Raw genomic sequence first — 18,988 nt, forward strand, 5'->3', positions numbered from 1 at the left:
CCAACCAGCCGGCCGGCCTGTCACCCCCACAGAGCGCCCTGGTCCCAGTTACTCAGACCACTGCAGTAGCAACAACAGAGGAAAGGCAGTGTTTCCTATACGTTCATCAACGCTGACCGCCACATACTGATTTTAGTTTTTATTTTACTAGGCCTATTTAAAATCTCATTTGATTGCAGATCAGTAGCGCATTACGCAGCTCATCCCTTATTCTCTTTCATAAACACTGCAGTCCAAATCTGTCCAACAAAACGCTAGCAATGTCAGTTATTAGTAATGAGTAATGGCTTAAAGTACATCAAGGAACATCTGGCTCGTGATGTAGCCTACAGAACATTCTCCACTGAGTTATTGCCTAAAACCTATAAGCACTTTTGAAAAATAAATTACAGAAGTAGTACAAAGGGGGTTGTTGCTTTATTGTTCTAAATAGACATTACATTGTTAGTGTACAGTTGTGGTTATAGTAGGCCTACTTGCTTTTAATTTTCTTTTATTTTATATAGTTCCAAAGCAAAAATCTTTGTTTAAAGTTAAAAGTTTAAAAGTTTGCATAAATCAGTGAATTATAGGAGTAGCCTACGCTGTCTTGTCTTCTTCCCAGGTTTCCCCCTGGCGTTGATACTGGTGTTCATTCTGAATAGTAAACCTTGTTTACCTAATGGTAACGTTAGCTAGTTAGGCTGTGTGTTGGAGATCAGTAATTCTAACTTGAAATATATTTTATAATTATTTATAATAAATAATTTAATTAGGGTTAGGGTTGTGGGGTGACAAAAATAATCGTGACTAGTCAACTAATCGAATAAATAATTAGTCGACAACGAAAATAATCGCAGCCCTATGCACTCATATGGAAAAGCAATTAAACATATTACACACTCAAAACTAATTTAAACTAATTTGTCTGAAAGTGCAAAGTTATGAGACTAACTTTTCTGCTCTATTAATTGCACAACATGAATGAATTGAATCAGTGTTGTGAGCTAACTCTCCCTTCTCCTCAAGTAGCAACATGCTAACGGTGGAAAGCTAACATCATTACTAAGTTACCAAACAACACAGAAATAACTCACCGGAGAATCTTAAAAACAACAAAAAAACGATCCTCCCGGGACTTAAAATAATTGGCTAACTCAAAGTCTGTTAAGCTCAGCACAATAAATTGGCCTAATAGTACTTTTCTCACTCTCAACTTTTCTACTGTGGTTCATCTGTTCTCCTCTCCTCCTCCTTTACAGTCTGTACCCCGTTTCCTTCCTCTTGTGGAAATAAAATCCCAAAGCAATTTTACCACTTCTAATTCCCTTTCCACTTTATCAGTGTTACACCCATACACTGTATAAGAAGTGGATGTAGTCATCGTGACGTCACCCGTTGGTTTGTGGACTGCAGTTTTGAAGCCTTTTGCTGATATGTTGATGTTGATTTTTTGCAACCAGCGGCACCGAACGTGACCATATTTGGACGAGACGGTGGAGCTAACAGCCATGTGTGAAGCTAGCTAGCTTGCTTAGCTAGGTACATATGTAATTCACGTTTACTGTCATTTTAACAGGGATGACAATTTTGTCTAGCGAATAGTCTTAAAATTAGTTTACTGAGGTCAGCTGAGAAGTAGGGTCATTTTAACATTACTTCTAATACAGCCGGATTTCTTTTTGCAACCAGAAGAGTTGCCCCTGCTGGCTGTTCGATAGAATGCAGGTTAAAGGGACTTCCATGTTCGCATCAGTTTGCTGACCGGAAGCTTACCACTTGGTCACACCCTATTGAAACTGAAGGAAGTTTCTTTCTTTCTCCAAAAATGAAACGCATTTTTGACTGCCTAAAGGTGCGAGATAACTCATGAAACTTTGTTGAACAAGTGACCAAATTTGACATATTGGATAACAGTCCTGTCCTGAACAAAACCATGTGACAATATTCACCCAAAGTCATAGCACCACGTACTGGCCAGAGGAAATGTCAAGTTTTGGTCCCATCCCCCTCAAAACAGTCTCAGAAGACCCTTAAGACATTGATAATGCTATGATGTGAAACTGTACATGCTTGGATTTCAACCAAATTTCACATGTTTGATAATGGTCATGCCCTGAACACATCTACAGGCCAATATTCACTCATACTCATTGCGCCACCTTGTGCAAAGGTGACACTTGTAGGGGTTTCACCGCACAAGCTGGAAGACCTGCTAGGAGGGCATTGCAATAGTCGAGGCCCCACCAGTGTGACATGACACGACACGAGGGCCCGCCTAACGCTGCTTGCAACTTTACTTATTGTTGTAACTTGACAGTGGAGCCCTGCACATCCACAAATGAGGCTAAAAGAGTGCGTCATGACCAAGCGCCCATGTGTGAGGAATTTGGAGTGAGAAAGTATTGTATGTGAAATCAACGTTTATATAATATGATATATAATATATAATATGTGGATACATACAGTACCAAAGAGTAAATTACAACACTTCACCATAAAACCTGCAATTACAATAAAGTATTCCTAACATTGTCAGAGTATGCACATGTGTGATTGTCAGTATTCTCTATAAAGAAAATCTGTGAGAAAATGTCCTTTAATTTCTGTACATCAACTTGCCTATCTTGCTTGAAAGGCTTATTTAATGCAGTTGGATCAATTTAAGTTAATCTACCTTCTTTTACAGTGAACACATTTGTTTGTGCAAAATTGCTACAATGAAAACCTGTATTGAGAGGAAGCATAATCATCTTATTTGCTGGTTTCAAGTGTGTGAATACAAAATAGAAACAGAGACGATGTGACTCAAGTCACATTGTCTCTGGACATCCTGACTCTCCAGACTCTGTGGTCAACCACCGAACATAACCGCTCACTGATGAACTGGTGAGACGGAAAGAAGAAGAGGTGGAGAGCTGTGTGTGAGTGTGTAGAGGCAAGAACAGAGAGGCTGAGGCGAGGAGGAACATAAGGACAGAATCAATTTGATTCAGTTTTTTCCTTGACAATGCCACATGCCTCGGGGAGGGAAGGCATGTGTGAAATGGAGGAAGTTGCCCCGTAGCATACCATAACACACAAGCACACACAAATGCTGACACCCGCACACGTGGAAGTCCTGCCCCTGGAGGCCATTTAACAGGTAATTTAAAGAGAAATCCCTCCAGGGAAATGACACAATAAATGTCCTCTTGTCTGCTCTTCCTCCCTCCATAACTGTTTATTCAGCTACAGGGTTGTAGACTGGCAGCACTTACAGAAATTGGAGAGGAGTAGGAAGGGAAAAAAGGGGAATAAAAGGGAAGCGGGCGGGGTTGGGTGGGGGTGGGTGGGTGGGTGGAGAAAAGATGTGTGAGAGGGTGGGAAAGTGACAAGTGTTAAAGTAGGCCAATTTTTTTTCTTCGTTCCTCTACCAACCCCCTTAAGTAGCCGTTTATTAATGTTCAGTGTTCGTAGGCTACTTTATGTGGGTCCTGTGGGAATGTAAGGTCTATGGGGATGGAGATGGGAGATGGAGGAATGAAGGTATAGAGGAGGGGAGGGGATTGGAGAGAGGAGAGGACAGGGCCCAGGGGGTTTGAGAGTCTCACAGTGAATCAGATGTTAATTTAGTGTGGGCTCTGGTGAGGAGGCCTGGAAAAGAAAACTCCCAAATGTACGTCTCTCTGTCTTCTTACATCTTTACAAGAGCACTGCATGACTGCCCATTGACTACAAACTGTGCATACATTACAATACTGCAGACAGTATTCCAAAGCATCCCACATGTTTTTAAATTGATTTCCTTCCTTCCAGGCAGCCACTGGTTTCAGTTCATTTCTGTAGACTATGGAAATAAACTCAGAATAACTTGCCAATAAACCTGCAAGAGGTATTCACCAGGGGTGGGAAGGCAGGAGTATTCATCAGGAGGTAGAGCGGGTTGTCAACTAATCAGGAGGTTGGCAGTTCAATCCCCAGCTCTTCCAGTCTGCATGTTGAAGTGTCCCTGGGCAAGATGAAACCCAAATTGCCCCAGAAGGCTTTGAGTGCAGGTACACTATTTATGACACCGAGCACGTCTTAAAAAAAATCTATGGATTAGCTCATATACAACAACTGTTCATATGAGCATTTTGCAACTCTATGCTTAACATACATGACTGAAAACACTATAATATAAGTTTGACAAAAAGATAACTAGTTGCTAGCCCTTACCGGAGCTTTCACTGTCTTCCTCAGTGGATGGAGTTTGCTCAGTTACCATGGAGAAAATTCATCATAAGATCTTTTTATAAAACTGCTTTGTTCAAAGCTGATAATTCAATTCAGCTGAATGTTATTTACATAGTGCCAATTCATAACAGAAGTTATCTCATTGCGCTTTTCATAGAAAGCAGGTCTAAACCGTACCTTTTGGAATATTATTTACAGAGACCCAACAATTCCCACCAAAAGCAAGCACTTGGCCACTGTGGCAAGGAAACTCCTTTTTAGCAGGTAGAAACCTCAAGCAGAACCCAGACTCAGGGTTATAAACTTTCAGTCTACTAGTTAAGGATAGGCAAAGATATTGGTGAGTTTATATGCCCTGCTGTCTACCACAACTTCCTCCCTAATCCTCAATCATATTAAAGGACTCAAGACCAGATTTAAAACCCCGAGAAGCATATGGATGCTTGTCATTCTGAATTAATCACATGCAGATGATGACTAAGCAGCACAAAGTGCAGATGTTGTGAAAGTTTGAACCCCATTGTTTATCTTAGGCACTCTGTCATATGGGAAGGTGTGCTCTACGGCTCAAGACATCTTGATACACTTTAAGTATCAAATAAGTATAGTAATGTAGGGAGGGATACCTTAGAATGATGCATATGCAGCACAGACTTTATTCTATGAGTTGATGTTTCGACAAAGGTACAATTTCTTCTGACGCTCTGAAGAAGTCAAAAAATCTATACTGCATATCTGTCATTCTGAATTTCTGTATAAAATCCATTCCTAATTTTCCGTGAGAAACAGGAGAACAGAGCTGTTTTCTAGTCGGCTACGTCACGACTAAATGGAGTTGAAACGGATCACAATAGTGGTCAGCAACTTCCCACGTCTCCATGAACATAAATTTAGTGAGATACCAGGACTTAGCTCTAGAAATGCACTACTGCCAGGACAGTGGTGTAAAAAGGTGTAAGGATTTTTATGGCTGTATATTACGCTAGGTACACCTTTGCCTCTAATGCCTCCTTCAAACACCCGAGATTTGAGAGTTGGTTGCAAAAATGCAACCTTTCCAGTGCAAGAATTTGCCGGAATCATTTTTGTATCTGTATTTGCTTATGAGTTTTCCGGATTCGAATTCCAGTGTTTTAGCAGCCATTTTTCCTATCTTGGGAGTCAGACTGTCCTTGAATGAACCAACAAGGACTGTTCTTCAAAACGGTCCCTGTTTACAGCCACATTACCACGTGATGTCAGTGTAAAACAAAGGACACTAAATGTTCTCTCTGATGGATTAGCTATCTACCTCAGTTGCAGTTAATTTTCATAGCATGCTGAAATGAAGTTAAACCAATGGCTGCCTGGAAGGAAGGAAATCAGCCTAAAAAATGGTTGGCAGTAATGCAAACTGAAGACATTTAAGAAGGTGGATTTGTCACTCAATCATTCTTTTTCTCCATCATTCAAACTTCTCTTTCTCTCAAGTGTTTCCTCATCAGAGGGAGAACAAAGCAAACTCCAACAGCTCAGAGAAGAGAAAGAAGGTCAAATTACCTTCATGCCATCTCCAACATCATTAGACTGATTATCATTAAAGGAAAAGCTTTGTGCGCCACCGCTGCATTTTACCTCTCCTTTTCCACCCCACCCCACCCCACCCCACCCCACCCCCCATTTTCCTTTTACTTTCACTGGGGCAATGAAAAGAAGCAAGTTAATTAAAGTCAGCGAGAGTCCCTTCCATTTCTTGCTCATCAGCGAAGACAAGCCATCAAACGAAGCGCAGGTATTCCATTTCTGTCAAATGAGAGAGTGGAGGAAGAGATGGAGGAAGAGAGGGAGGAGGAAGACGAGGCGGGGGACAGAGAAGAGGAGGAGGCCTCTCTTCATCTCTTTAGTTTTTGATGAGCTTTCTTAATTGGGCCACTATAGAAGGAGAAGTGAATCCTCAATAATTAAAAAATCTAATTAAGGAGTCTTTTGCATCTCCGTCCTTAATTATTCCATGCGGAGCAGTAGGGAGCGATACATTTCTGCTGTTTTCATTTAAAGAAGAAAAAAGGGTCTCTTGCTTTCTCTCCCCCGTCGCTTCACGTTAATCCCCCATCAACAAACAGACTACTTTGTCTCTCTCTTCGTCTCCACATCTTACATTAGTCAGAGACTATCATTATAAACATTTAAAGAGATTTAACCCATTAGTACCAGCGTTAGTACGACACTTTTCTGCCACTCTCCTCATCTGCCCCCTGCCTGTCTTCTCTTGCCTTTTCTATCTGTCTCTCTCTCAACCCATTGACTCAACCTTCCTGCCGAAGTTCAACAGCAAAACGTACTCAAAGACAAGACGGTACATGAAGAGAACAACTCTTAACCAATAACCAGTTCTCCCTGAGTTAGACTTATATCTTGACCCCACAAAACATCCCCATAGGATTTGGATTCAAGTCTCTAACCCGATTAGTTTCAACGTTATTAGAGTTGCCTCCTAGAATTCAATTATATGAAGCATCTGTCAGAGACCCTCGAGCCAAATATTCTCTTAAAAAATAGCATGTTTACATGTCTACAGTCGCCTTGAAAATAGGCTACATTTTTAAAGGATAAGGCTAATGATATTCTGCGTTTTTTCCATGAAAAGATTAAAAAAGAGCTATGAATGTAAGTACTGTGTGTGAAATCTCTTCTTCCTCTGAGCCATAGAGCTCCATTTTTGTCCAGAAAGTATTAAACCCATCAGTGAGCCTCACTGCTACACTGAGTGAAATGTTCCTTCATCACCATGAACACACACACTGTAGTTTATTCTGACTCATTCCCACACACCGTCCTGCTGCCCCAAATACTCACTAGAGCACCTTATGTGCAATCATCCGCCGCTGAAAATAGTCCCCAAAAAATGCACTGTTTGTGTGATTAAAACTACAGTGAGCAGCTGTTTCAGGAAATTACTGAGCCTTTTTCAAAAATGAAACTATCCATTTGTGAGCAGTTTTAAGAGATATGTTTGTAGAAATGAATGGTCCTGGGGCTGAGTGCCAGACAGGTAAGGAATATGTCGCCCTTGTCTGACAAATCAAGTCAAAATGATGCATGTCCTCGGCCTGCCAACATTTCTATTATGTTTAAGTTAAATAGAATTGTTTTTGTGAACTTACCCTGAATTTAGCAGTTTAGCATTAAAGGTAAATCAAAAGTTTAGTGAAGTTGGAGAGTATTAAGGGACAGACTAAGGAGGTCTTAAAACCGTCTCCAGCCCTGTGTCGAAACACAATGCTTCATCATTCATTTGAGTGAGGTCAGAAAAACGCACACAAAAACAGATTCCTGGTAGATTTTGTAAGCTGAAACCTGCATCTCTGTTCTTTACCTCATGGTCATGACAAAAAGATAAAAATAATGGCCACTGTGATAACTGTGATCTGACTGCATGTGTGAATGCCTGTCACACTCCCACCACCGACACGCCTTCCTTGTTTTAAGACAGGGAAGTTTTGACAGGGAACCCCCAAGGCCCACGCCCCAGGTTCACTCTTTTGGCCCTTTTCCACTACATGGTACCAGCTCAACTGGCCTCGACTCGCCTCGACTCTACTGACCTTTTTTTGTTTTCCGTTGGTGAAAAGTTGTATCTGGTATCTGGCACTTTTTTCGTAAGCTGAGTCGAGCTGAGGCAATACCAAAAGGTGAAAAAAGTGCACTGCAGACCACTGATTGGTCAGTGAGAATCGTCACTATTTACTGCATCATTATTGTGTGAGCCAGACAGGGGCCAGTGTTTTATATTCTTCAATTTTGGTATGCTATTTCATCACTGAATCCACTACTGAGAAGTTTTGAGGTGAGAAATTAACTGTGTAGATTTCAAATATTGGCAGTTGATGAATGGCGGATTGAAAATGTGTTCAAACATTTTTGGAGTTGAGGAGCTCCACAACTGCCGGCGGGGGAAGCTAGCAAGGCAGCCAGCCAGTCACGCTCACAGAGCCCTCTGGCCCCACAGACCACTGCATCGAATGCAATAGACGAGTCCAGCAACAATGGCAGAGCCACAGCTGTAAGATTTTCAAATCTCTATTTTGTCTTTACATTCTGAGTAATGTTGAAACGTTTTAACTTAAATCAAAAGACACCTATTGTGTGTGTGGGTCGTGGTTGTGTGCCATGTATGACTGGTATTTAGTTCTACATAATTTGATTAATTGCATATTTGTTCAAAATTGACACCACTAAAGTTCAATACCATGACAGGTACTCAGGACTGTAGAGAGACATCCAGACATTAATCATTTTTGTCAATATTGTGTTATAATATTAATATTTTGTTATAAAATTGTCTTCTATCAAATTGTTTAAATTTTTTTATTCCATCATTTACTGTGAAGCTGCAACCTTTTGCAAGATAGTAGAAAATGCATTGATTGTTTAATGTTTAATGTATAAAAAGTCCGACCAACAGTTGAAAGCCCAGACATTATGTTTACTGACAAAGAAGACTAGAAAAAATATTAGAAAAACACAGCAAATATTTACATTTGAGAAACTGGACCTTTTGCATTTGTGCTTAAAAAAAAGACTCATGTTAAGTGAGTGTCTAGGGAAATAATGAAACTGTGTACAGCAGGGGTCAATAGGGTCTGAAGCAAAGTTTTGTCCTGGGGCCCCTTAGCAGCCTAATTTGGACATGAATGTAAATGTACTTTTGAGTAGCTTAACCAATATGTCAAGTGTGAAGATTTTATTGTACTGTAAGAATGCTATACTGGACTGGACCTTGTTTAGGAAACCGTATGCAATACCTTCAATTTCAATGTGATGCATGCAGTTTGTTTAAAGAAGAATGACTGTGATAAAGGCTTTTGTTTGAGGAGATGTTTTCACTCTTCTTATCAGTATGAGTCCATTCTAAATTGGCTGCTGATGAACAAATTGCACAGAGCGAGAAGCGCATACTCATGGCTGTGTTTGTGCTCGTAGAGGAGTAGATCCATAAATGTGCAAAGCTGCGTGTCCCGGCCATGCAGCTCATTATTAATAATGACTCAGATGTAATCTGCCGAGGTTGCCAGATTGGTTTCTGCTGCCGAGAATCTTAGTTGCTAAATTATGAGTAGAGAGATACAGAGCATCCAAGATCTGTGATACCAGCTGGTGAAACTATTATGTACTTTCTGTGTGAATATTTAATTTCAAAAGTTGATTTTTTTATAGCAATATTCAGTCCAGTAATAGAAAGATTGAGCTCGATTTTAATTAATAAATGAGCGACAGATAATACCTTATAATTATATGCTTATTAAATGGAACATTAATGTTGGAATGCTCTCGTCTATATTGTACATTAGTTTCTCAATCTGAACTAGTAATTCACAGTCAGACTGAGTCCTATGATGTTACAAGTGAACAAATGTGCAGTAGATGATGTGTTTGCACTTAACTTTCTAAAAATCAGTGAAACAAAGGGTGATAAACTGCGAACAACTGGAAATCTCTCACCCTACTGGCATTCATTATTTGTTCTTAGTGTAAGAAAACTAATATCCCCTTACTGAGGGAGTAAATGTAAGACATTTTCTTTGGTGGAGGAAGTTGACATCCCAATAAAAATGGAAGCTTAAATATGGCCACAGAACATTTTTCAGGCATTGCTTAGCTCCTGTTGTTTACAGTTATTTCTGGAAAAGATTCTGACTCGCTGGACTGAATTTGTTTAGCAAATAAATCAAAGCTTCTGCACTCTCATACCCTTAATTGATGTTTTATTTCTAAATTAGGTGTGTACAATGGAGGCAATAGAATGGCAGCTTTTGTTTATTTTGCATTAGACTTGCAGGTGTGCCGTAGTTCCAAAAACAATTGAATTTATAGGTTAACAAAGTCAAAGATCTTACAATGCATGGTGATTTCCATAACAAACACTACCACAGCTCCACTGTGTTATATTCTCAAAATCCTCAAATAAAAACTATTGCAATCAAATAATAACTGGGTTGGCTCACACAAATACAGGGAGGAGAAAAGTAGAGAGAAGAATTACAACTCTAAAAATGGCAACATAGAAATTACTATAATAATAGTGGTTTTAAGTTGACTGAAACAATTGGCATATTTCTTCTATTGTCATAAATAACGTCAAGATAAGTGCTCAAAGCAACTACTACCACAGCTTTAGTGTCGACTGAAACTTTGTTGGTGTGCCGAAGTGCTGTACAGACTGTATTGGGCTGTATAAATAAAAGGACTGGACATGGGCGGCACGGTGGTGCAATGATTAGCACTGTTGCAAGAAGGTCGTGGGTTCAAACCCCGGTTGCTCCAGCCTTTCTGTGTGCAGTTTGCATGTTCTCCCCGTGTCTGCGTGGTTCTCTCTGGGTTAATTGGCAACCCTAAATTGTCCTTAGGTGTGAGCGGGAGTGGTTGTTTGTCTATGTGTGGCCCTGCAATGGACTGGCAACCTGGTGTACACCGCCTTGCCCCGATGTCTGCCGGGATTGGCTCCAGCCCTGTATGCAGGATAAGCGGTTGACGATGGATGACTGGACATGAGCACTGAAACAATTTACTATTTGAGACAAAGACATATGGTAGATATAAGTTTTCCTGATTGGTTTGAAATTTGCACTATAATGCTATGCAGCATTTAAGGAGTCACTACACTTCCTACTTATAGTATACAAGACTTTTCAGTGTTTGTAATTACTTTTTGATATACTTAATAATGTCACTTTCACAACACATCACACATTCTACTACTACTATTATAGCCTTACTGCAGAATGGAATTAGGACTAACCACAGTACTTTAAGATAGAAGATATGTGATTTTAGTGTGACTTCACAAGCTAAACAAATATCAAATCCATCTCAGGATGACAACATCAAAACTTTCCAGTCATTGAGTTACCTGTCAGTCTGTATATCTTCATGTTTGCTCCTCTTGGTTCGTATTTTAAAAAGCTAGAGTGGACAGGAACTGGACCAGAACTAAGATGCAACAGTGTAAAATGACCCAAACTATCAACTACAAGCAAACAAACACATCAGCTGAGAACTTCATGTGCTGCCTCACCCAGTCAGAGAGTGAGGAAGAGGAGCAGTCTAGTCAGATTGCTCTTCATGGTGAGATGTAAAGGAACTAGTTGAAGTTCATTGGTTCCCATTGTAACCTTACATTTACTGCAGCCACACATGTCAAGCACACACAGTCAGCCACTGTCCACCCTTCATAATTCTGTTTCCGGTTCCTCTGTTTTACTTTCCTCCGGGGTTCTCTATGAGTGTGACTGTATGTATGTCGCAGGTTCTCTGCAGGATTAGATCCAGGCGTGGGATGGACTGGAAGAGTCCGCTGAGAGGCACACAACATCAGACTACCTCTGTGGGGGAGAGAGAGGGAGAGAACAAGGAGAGGATGAAATAGGAGTGGGGGATGTCAGAAGGAACGAGTAAATGGCCCGTGAAGCCAGATGGATAGAGGGATGGAGGAGGAAGAAGAGATGGGAAGTGATGAAGACAGTGGCAGACAACAGGATGGAGAATGAGAGGAGGTGAAAGACATGAAGAAACAGAGCCAATCACAACACAGCAAATGGGAATAGAAAAGGTAAGAGGATAAGAGAGGGCACTAAGGCTGTGTTATAGGATATACAAATGGGTTCCAATAGCCACATTCCATTTTGGATCCGGTTTCAGCTCTGAAAATTACCCAGATTCACAAAGCTCCAACAAGTCTTGAGTCAAACCTTTTGTCTCTCCTTTATCTTTTTTATTAGCAAAGAGCAATGTAGAAACCAGAGCTAATGGTTGCTTTTGCCAGTTTACCATTGTCACTGTCTTAGTTTAGCTTGTTAGCATGTTAACATTTGTTAGCTAGCAGTAAACCCAAAGTATAACTGAGGTTGATGGGAATGTCATTAGTTCTGCAGGTACACGGTCAGAAACCAAAGGATTGTACGCATTGAGACTTTGACCTGAAGATAGTGCTAGATGAAAATTCAGAACATTGCCAGTTATTCCAGTTCATCCTGAGGGGAACATGAATCTGTGTACCAAATTTGATGGCAATGCATTCAACAGTTGGTGAGTCAGCACTCAAAACCACATGTCAACCTTATGGTGGCAATAGAGGAAAAGTCAGGGGATCACCAAAGTGTTTACGCATCATCCTCTGGAATATCTGTACAGAACTGACTGGGAAACCATCCAAAAGTTGTTGTATTTCCGTCTGTATTCATTTCTTGTTTTGTCAGATTCCAGACTCACAGACAGACGGACAAGCTTCAGTTAATCAGGTGGTCAGATAATCAGACAGTTGGATAGCACCTCAAGGTGGTGGAGGTGATGGTGCTAGTGGTTGTAGCTTGTTGTCCATGGGCCATAAAGCAGTACCAGCCTGGCATCGCCATGGTGATATAGTGAGGTAGGAGCATGTGGAGGAGGCATATGATGTGTATGTCATCCATTTACATGCAGATACCATCAAATATGGGGGAACAGAGGAGATAGGACTGAACTGATGGAGGAAGGAAATGCAAGGAAGCAGAGAAGGACAGATAAAGGAGGTAAGGAGGGAAAAAGGGAAGAGGGGAGAAGGCAGTGCGAGGCGGGTGGGGGGCGCACAGAGCCTCCAGCTGGAGCCCCTCTGTGCTGCAGGAACACACCCCGAGGCTCTCTCACACACACACACACACACACACACACACAGCATTCAGTCCAAGGCAAGTGAGAGCACACACGGGTGCAAACACTCACAGCAGAGCACACATTCACACATTCAGACACACACACACACACACACACACACACACACACACACACTCATCACCTCATGTGCCCATTACACAAGCCAGGGCCAGCCGGTGCATCTGAATGAAATCATCTCTTCCCTATATGTCTCTTTCTCTCCATCCATCACCACCTTTTCCCTCTTTCCTACATCTCTCCTTTGTCTCTTGGGTTGTCTATTCTTCCTTTCCATCTCCATCTTCCACCACCATCACCTCAGGCAGCTCTCCGCAGTGGCCAGAGCAATAAACTCAGGGACCCTGCTATCACAGCAAACCAATTATCCAGCACCAGGGGAACACGCAAACACACTCAGACACTGCCCTCTGCCTAGTCACTAAAATACACACACAAAGCTGATCACAGATCACCTGCACATGCATGTGTTCACACATACGGAAATAGAAAGCAATGCAAATCAAAGCTAAATAAATAAAATAAATAAATTATTAATTTCAGTAATTCAAAGATGGACGGATGAAATTAACGATTTGCTTAAACCTCCCGAAATATCTGGACACAAGTGCGTTATCTTTTATGTTTGAAGCTAGTTCAGCAAGCCAAAAATGGATTATTATATGAAGGTAGAATGTGCACACTGTTTGGCATCTACAGTCTGATCTCGGCCCTCCCCAGGGGGAAGCACTGAGCTCAGTACAGCAGGGAGTGGTAATCACTTTCCTAAGTATGGAAATGTAGACTCAGAGTCTGCAAGTGGATTTTGGTGTTTATGACATTCTGTATGAACACCTCCATGATCAAAAGGGGGCACTGAATTTATTTTTCAGGAGAATTCCATTTATATGTCACAGCAGATGCCCACCTCACTGGAATTTTTATGTATGGGATGATGCATCAGGATACTCCATTGTCTTATTTGCCACGCTCAAAGCACATCTGTCTGCAAGACATTTCAAGTGTGTGCTATTTGGGCATCAAATGATGTGTTGACTTCTAGAAGGATTTGGGGTATATGTTGTTGCATCTGAACGTATCTGCACTCCAGGCACAGGCACGTGGATTGCCCAACACTGGCTTAAATTGCTACCAAAATGTGTCATTGACCATTCCTCCCATACAGGACATTCAGGATAACAGAGAGAAACTCTGCTCTGAGGATTGTGTAATTAGATATACTAGATACTTCTGAAATGATGTTCTTCACACTCAAAAAAAAGATGCACTTGGGGCCACCCAACCTTGAAAAAAAAGGCCAAAATCTTTTGTAAAAGTGATCATAAGAATGTTTAAATTTGACATAAAATGGAAATGAACGTGATACCTCATCCAAGTACTTTTTTTTTTACTTGTGTGCAGTGCAGAAGTAGAGGTTACTCACCATGGAGAGCCGTAGATCCGGAAGCCCCGCACTGTGACCTCAGAATCTTGCAGGTAGATGCAGTTGGTGAGCAGAGACTGGACGTTCTCATAATTCTCCGGCTTCAGCTTGGAGGCAGAGGGGAAGTAGTAGAAGTCCTGCTTGATCAGGTCAGCCATAAACTCCTGGTCAAAGGTCAACTCGTGGTTTCCAGCGATTACTATCTTGATGTCGTAGGGCAGGGTACCTGGCAGGGAAGGAGAAGGAAGTGACAGAAAGGAAAGGGCAGGGGGAAAGGAGGGAGGGAGAGAATAAAAGAATGGGAGAAAGGTAAGAAGACAGCAGCAAAATGAAGGAAAAGATGGTAGTGATTGGGAAGTGATGCAGAAATGTGGAGAGGAGGCAAAATTTCATGAAAAAGAAGGTCAGATGAAGAGTGACGAAGCCAGAAAATGAGGTGGCACAAAGATAAATTAGAGGGAAGAGAGAGGGTTTAGAAGAAAAGACAGGAGGGGAGGAAGAGAAGATGTGTAGATGAGGAGAAAGGAGGTGGAAATGGTGATGGAAAGAGAGAAAGGATTAAGAAAAGGATGTAAAATGAAGGACAGGTAGAGGAGGAAATAGAAAATGGAAGGAGACATAAGGATATAGATGGGGAAGATGAAGAGACAGGAGATGTAGGGGAGGGGGTGAGAGAAAGGAAATGAAGGAAAGAGGGGTGGCAGACAGAGTGGGGAGGGACAGGGAGAAGAGGGAAAATTGAGGACGACATGAAACCCATCCCAGACGGCTTGGCATTCACATGCGACAAGGCTTTCTCATTGTTTCCCTCTCCATTTCTAGCAAATCTGTACATCTGTCTTAGCTTCCCTCCATCAGTCAAGGTCTCAACCCAGTGCACTGCTGTCTTCTGTTTATGGAAGCATAGCTGAACGCATCCATCAGGGAATCTTTATCTGGAGGAATAATCAGGATGGAAAGCAGAAAGAGCGACCATTGTGAAGTTTACGATGCAGAATATTAAACATTTACCGACTACAGCAACCACTGCTGCATCTTTCCCCCTTTCTCTCTTATCATCCTCTTCTGCTCAAACACCCACTCTTTCACATCAGCCCCTATTTTCTTCTCCGTCTCAATGGCTTTAATTGGCCATTCAGAGCCCAGCACAGCGGGGCCCGCGATCGATCTGCGCCCATCAAACCCAGCAGCGGCCGGCCCTTTCACAAATCTACATGAAGTTTTCAAAGCTCTGCTGACGAAACAGAGAGCCAACTCTGACAAACATGCGGGGGTCTGCTTTGTCAGGTAGAGCGGATGACGGAGAGTTCAATCACCATGGCTTTTTTTTATATTACTGCCAGGATGGTGCGGCATGCAGCTGAGCAGACCGGTTTGTGTGTCACTTTCCCTCGAGTGTGCGAGTTTGCATGCATCTGTGCATGCACGTGTCATGTTAGTGAAAAGGAGTAATTAAACTGAGCTTTAGAAGAGGCTGACAGCCCGGCGACGGCTCTGTCATAACAGCCAATCACAGCCCGATGACAGAAAGAGAGAAAGAGTGGGGGGATAGAAGGAGGGAGAGGAAGGAGAGAGCGACAGAAATACTTTAGGAAGCCCAAAAATCCTTGAGTGTGAAGGAGGAATAATAACAAGATGAAAGCAGCTGTCAAAGAGTGCCCATCTCTGCAGTTTGGGTCGGGGACGCCCCCTCCCCCCAACACAGCTCCCATTTGTTTGGCAGAAGGGCTTGTGTTTAGTTGTCAAGCTGACACCAAAAAAGCCCCGTAAATGAGAGGCTGCCCCTCCACAAAGGCACACGCCACCGCACAATCAGAAGATGTTTTAAATTCCTTTATGTCAGACTTTGGCATTTGAAGTAGCGTTCACTCAGTCATCCCTGGATAAACCAAGGTTGAAGGAAGACTACCAAATAAAATTTTGATCATTATTTCTGTCTCTGTCTCTGTCAAGTGTTGAAGGTATTGGGGCTGTCTTCTTACAGCTCCAAAAAAAAATCTGAATGTCTAATGCAGTGCCATCGTGTTTTCCACATCCTATAGACTGCACTGTGGGTCCTGGAGTCCAATATTGACCTCTCTCTCACAAGTATTGAGAAATATAATAGGTGGGGAAATACAGAAATATTCAAGTAAACATTACACTTTTGGACCCCGTGTGATTTCATTGGAAGAATAAACGTTGATTACTTTGCATGAAATACTTGGAAAAATTCTACCATAAATTTGAATGCACTGCACTGGTACAGATTTATCAGACAACACATATTTTCTCTGCAGCCATAATGACGACTGTGATAGTTTCTGGGGGGGGGGGAGCTTACCAGGAAAGGAGCCAAGTGGCCGCATGGGAGCACAGACTCTACCTGGAGACTTGTTAAGCTAGTTGTTTCAGTCTTTGAAGACTGGAGCAGCCTGAGTGTGATGTGATAGATGAAAACTGGACTGACCAGAGAGTGCATGCATAGCACAAATGCTAAGTATAAATGAAAAATTAATGAAGTAAGGTCAAGCAGAAGCTATCTTTAATCTTTAAGCTCTGACCTGTAATATTTATTTTCTACTCCAAGTAAGATAGGGGAAATTTTCTCTGAGGTGGCATGCTTTACATCCAACAGTAAAACCTGGGCTACCTTCATCTGCAGATAAACATAAAGAAATGTAATGATTCAAAGGGAATCATCCACAGTGACACACCGACAGTAATGTTCAAAGACAGACAAGTTGAGGAAGAATGAAAGCTGCTTTGGATGAGGTCCTCAGCAAAATGGAGAAACTGTATGTGTGCCCATGCATTTGTGTGTGTGTGTGTGTGTGAGCCAGAGGGAAGACAAATTTAAATAAAAATACTTTTCAATAAATAAACACTATCTGTGTCTCCTCAGATATTCTGCAACGTGAGCAGTTTTTCACCCATGAAGTTTGATGGCCAACTGTAAACTGAGAGAAATAAATCACACGGAGAAATATAAAACTCCACCAGCTGGACACAAATACCTCACCATCCTCCTACACACACACACACACTTAGCAGAATTAAATTTCAATTTCACGGATGAATTTTTTTAAGTTTTCTCCAGAAAAAAGCTGCATTGACAATATGAGAATACCAACTAAGCTGCACATTACATTGTTAAATTGGAGTAAAAGCAGCCAGTTTTTGCATATGTTTATTGCTGGAATTTTCTGTCCCAGCCAACAGCTCAATGAAAAAATAACAACAATCCAAAAAAGAAATTCAACAATGCAGTCTCTTATTGTGCAGGTCCACAAAGAACAAATCCTTCACAAAAAGACAATTTCTGCATCAAATGAGAATGGATGTGTTGCTTCTGTGACAAAAGACAGAGAAGAAAAGGGAGGAGGATGCGGGTGGAAGTGTGTGAGTGTGCGGGGGGGGCATCTAAACATTTGGGGAGACATTCACCCACAACACGCAGGCCGCTCTTTGTCACCCTGCCATCTTTTGTCTTTGAATTCAAAAGGCTGCTTTAAAGCAACAAATAGTTTTAATTTGTCGGTGAGAGAATCAGCAGGGGCGCAGTATGGATGGCCACCTTGTGTTCTGCCGCATCATCGACTTCAGTCTTTCCTTCTGTCCCTTCATCCTTTTATTCCTCTCTGGTTATTTTTCAATCTCTTCTCAGTCAGTGTCTACTGTTTCGTCAAGCGCCTGCCCCCCTAAAGTCTCACATCTCAGACCTGCTCTCTGTCTGTCACCACAAAAACCTGCATCCTCCCATGAGCTCCACAAGGCGGCAGGTATGTATATGGTCCTGGAGCTCTGTGCTTAAGCATGCATATGATTTTGTTTATGTGCATGTGTGTGTGTCTTGATACATAACACTGGCTACAGTATCTGTATGTCTGTGGACTCCCTCCCCCGCCACAGGAAATCTTCCGAGTTCAGCCACCATTGTTCCAAAGCTGCAATGGGTGGTCTGCTCTTTGAAGAGGAAAATCCCTGCCCTGCCCAAAGCTCTGGCATGTACAGGGGGATTACTGCCCATTGTGCATACATGTGTGCGCATTATTATATGTGTGTTTGTGTGCATGCAGAAACAAAAACGCCAGAAATGTCCTGCCTGCCAAGACAAACTTAATTTCTAACTGTGTGTATGTGCGTAGATACCTAGTAGCCAAAATGTCTTGCCAAATAACTTAATACGAAAGTGTGTGTATGTGTTTGTAGAATGTCTATGAGTGTGTATGCAGTTGCAGAAAACAGGGGCCAAATACTTCCTGCCAACCCAAAATGCTTAAATTAATACTAGTGTGTGTGTGTCAGTAGGACTGAATTTATGTGCACAAGAAGCATTTGCCAAAACTTTCTGTTCAAATGTTAAAGGAAAAGTTCAGTTTGTTACAACTGAAATCTTATTTTTCATAGCGTAGGAGCCATTTTTGTGTGTGTGTCGTTACCTACATTCCAAACCCCCCCTACGATATTGTATTTCAACATCTTTCACTGTTGTCGTGCAGGCCAAATTTTCATTCATTTTTCTTTTGTTGCATCACTTGATAATTTTTACCTTTCATTAGCATTTTGTAAGCTTTAGAGCAAGTGAGGCAAGTGAGGTAAAAGTGGTGATCCACTTCCTAAGTCTGATTTAAATTGTTTTCTCTCCTCTGTTTATGACCTAAGAACAGGCAAACCTGAGAAACAGTGCATCACTAAATAAAC

At 41.7% G+C, this 18,988-nt stretch overlaps 1 protein-coding gene across 1 annotated transcript in view; it reads right to left on the bottom strand.

Moving 5' to 3' along the window:
* Positions 1-18,988, bottom strand: part of mpped1 (metallophosphoesterase domain containing 1) — an 89,931-nt gene that overhangs the window by 41,656 nt on the left and 29,287 nt on the right. Inside the window, exon 4 of the mRNA XM_038739309.1 lies at positions 14,306-14,531. Within this exon, the coding sequence (XP_038595237.1) occupies positions 14,306-14,531 (226 nt within the window). The remainder of the gene's footprint in view (positions 1-14,305; positions 14,532-18,988) is intronic.

The sequence above is a fragment of the Micropterus salmoides genome, unplaced genomic scaffold (genome assembly GCF_014851395.1).
Source record: "Micropterus salmoides isolate LMB-PRFRI ecotype aquatic unplaced genomic scaffold, ASM1485139v1 Ms_hic_scaffold_23, whole genome shotgun sequence".
Lineage (NCBI taxonomy): Eukaryota > Metazoa > Chordata > Actinopteri > Centrarchiformes > Centrarchidae > Micropterus > Micropterus salmoides.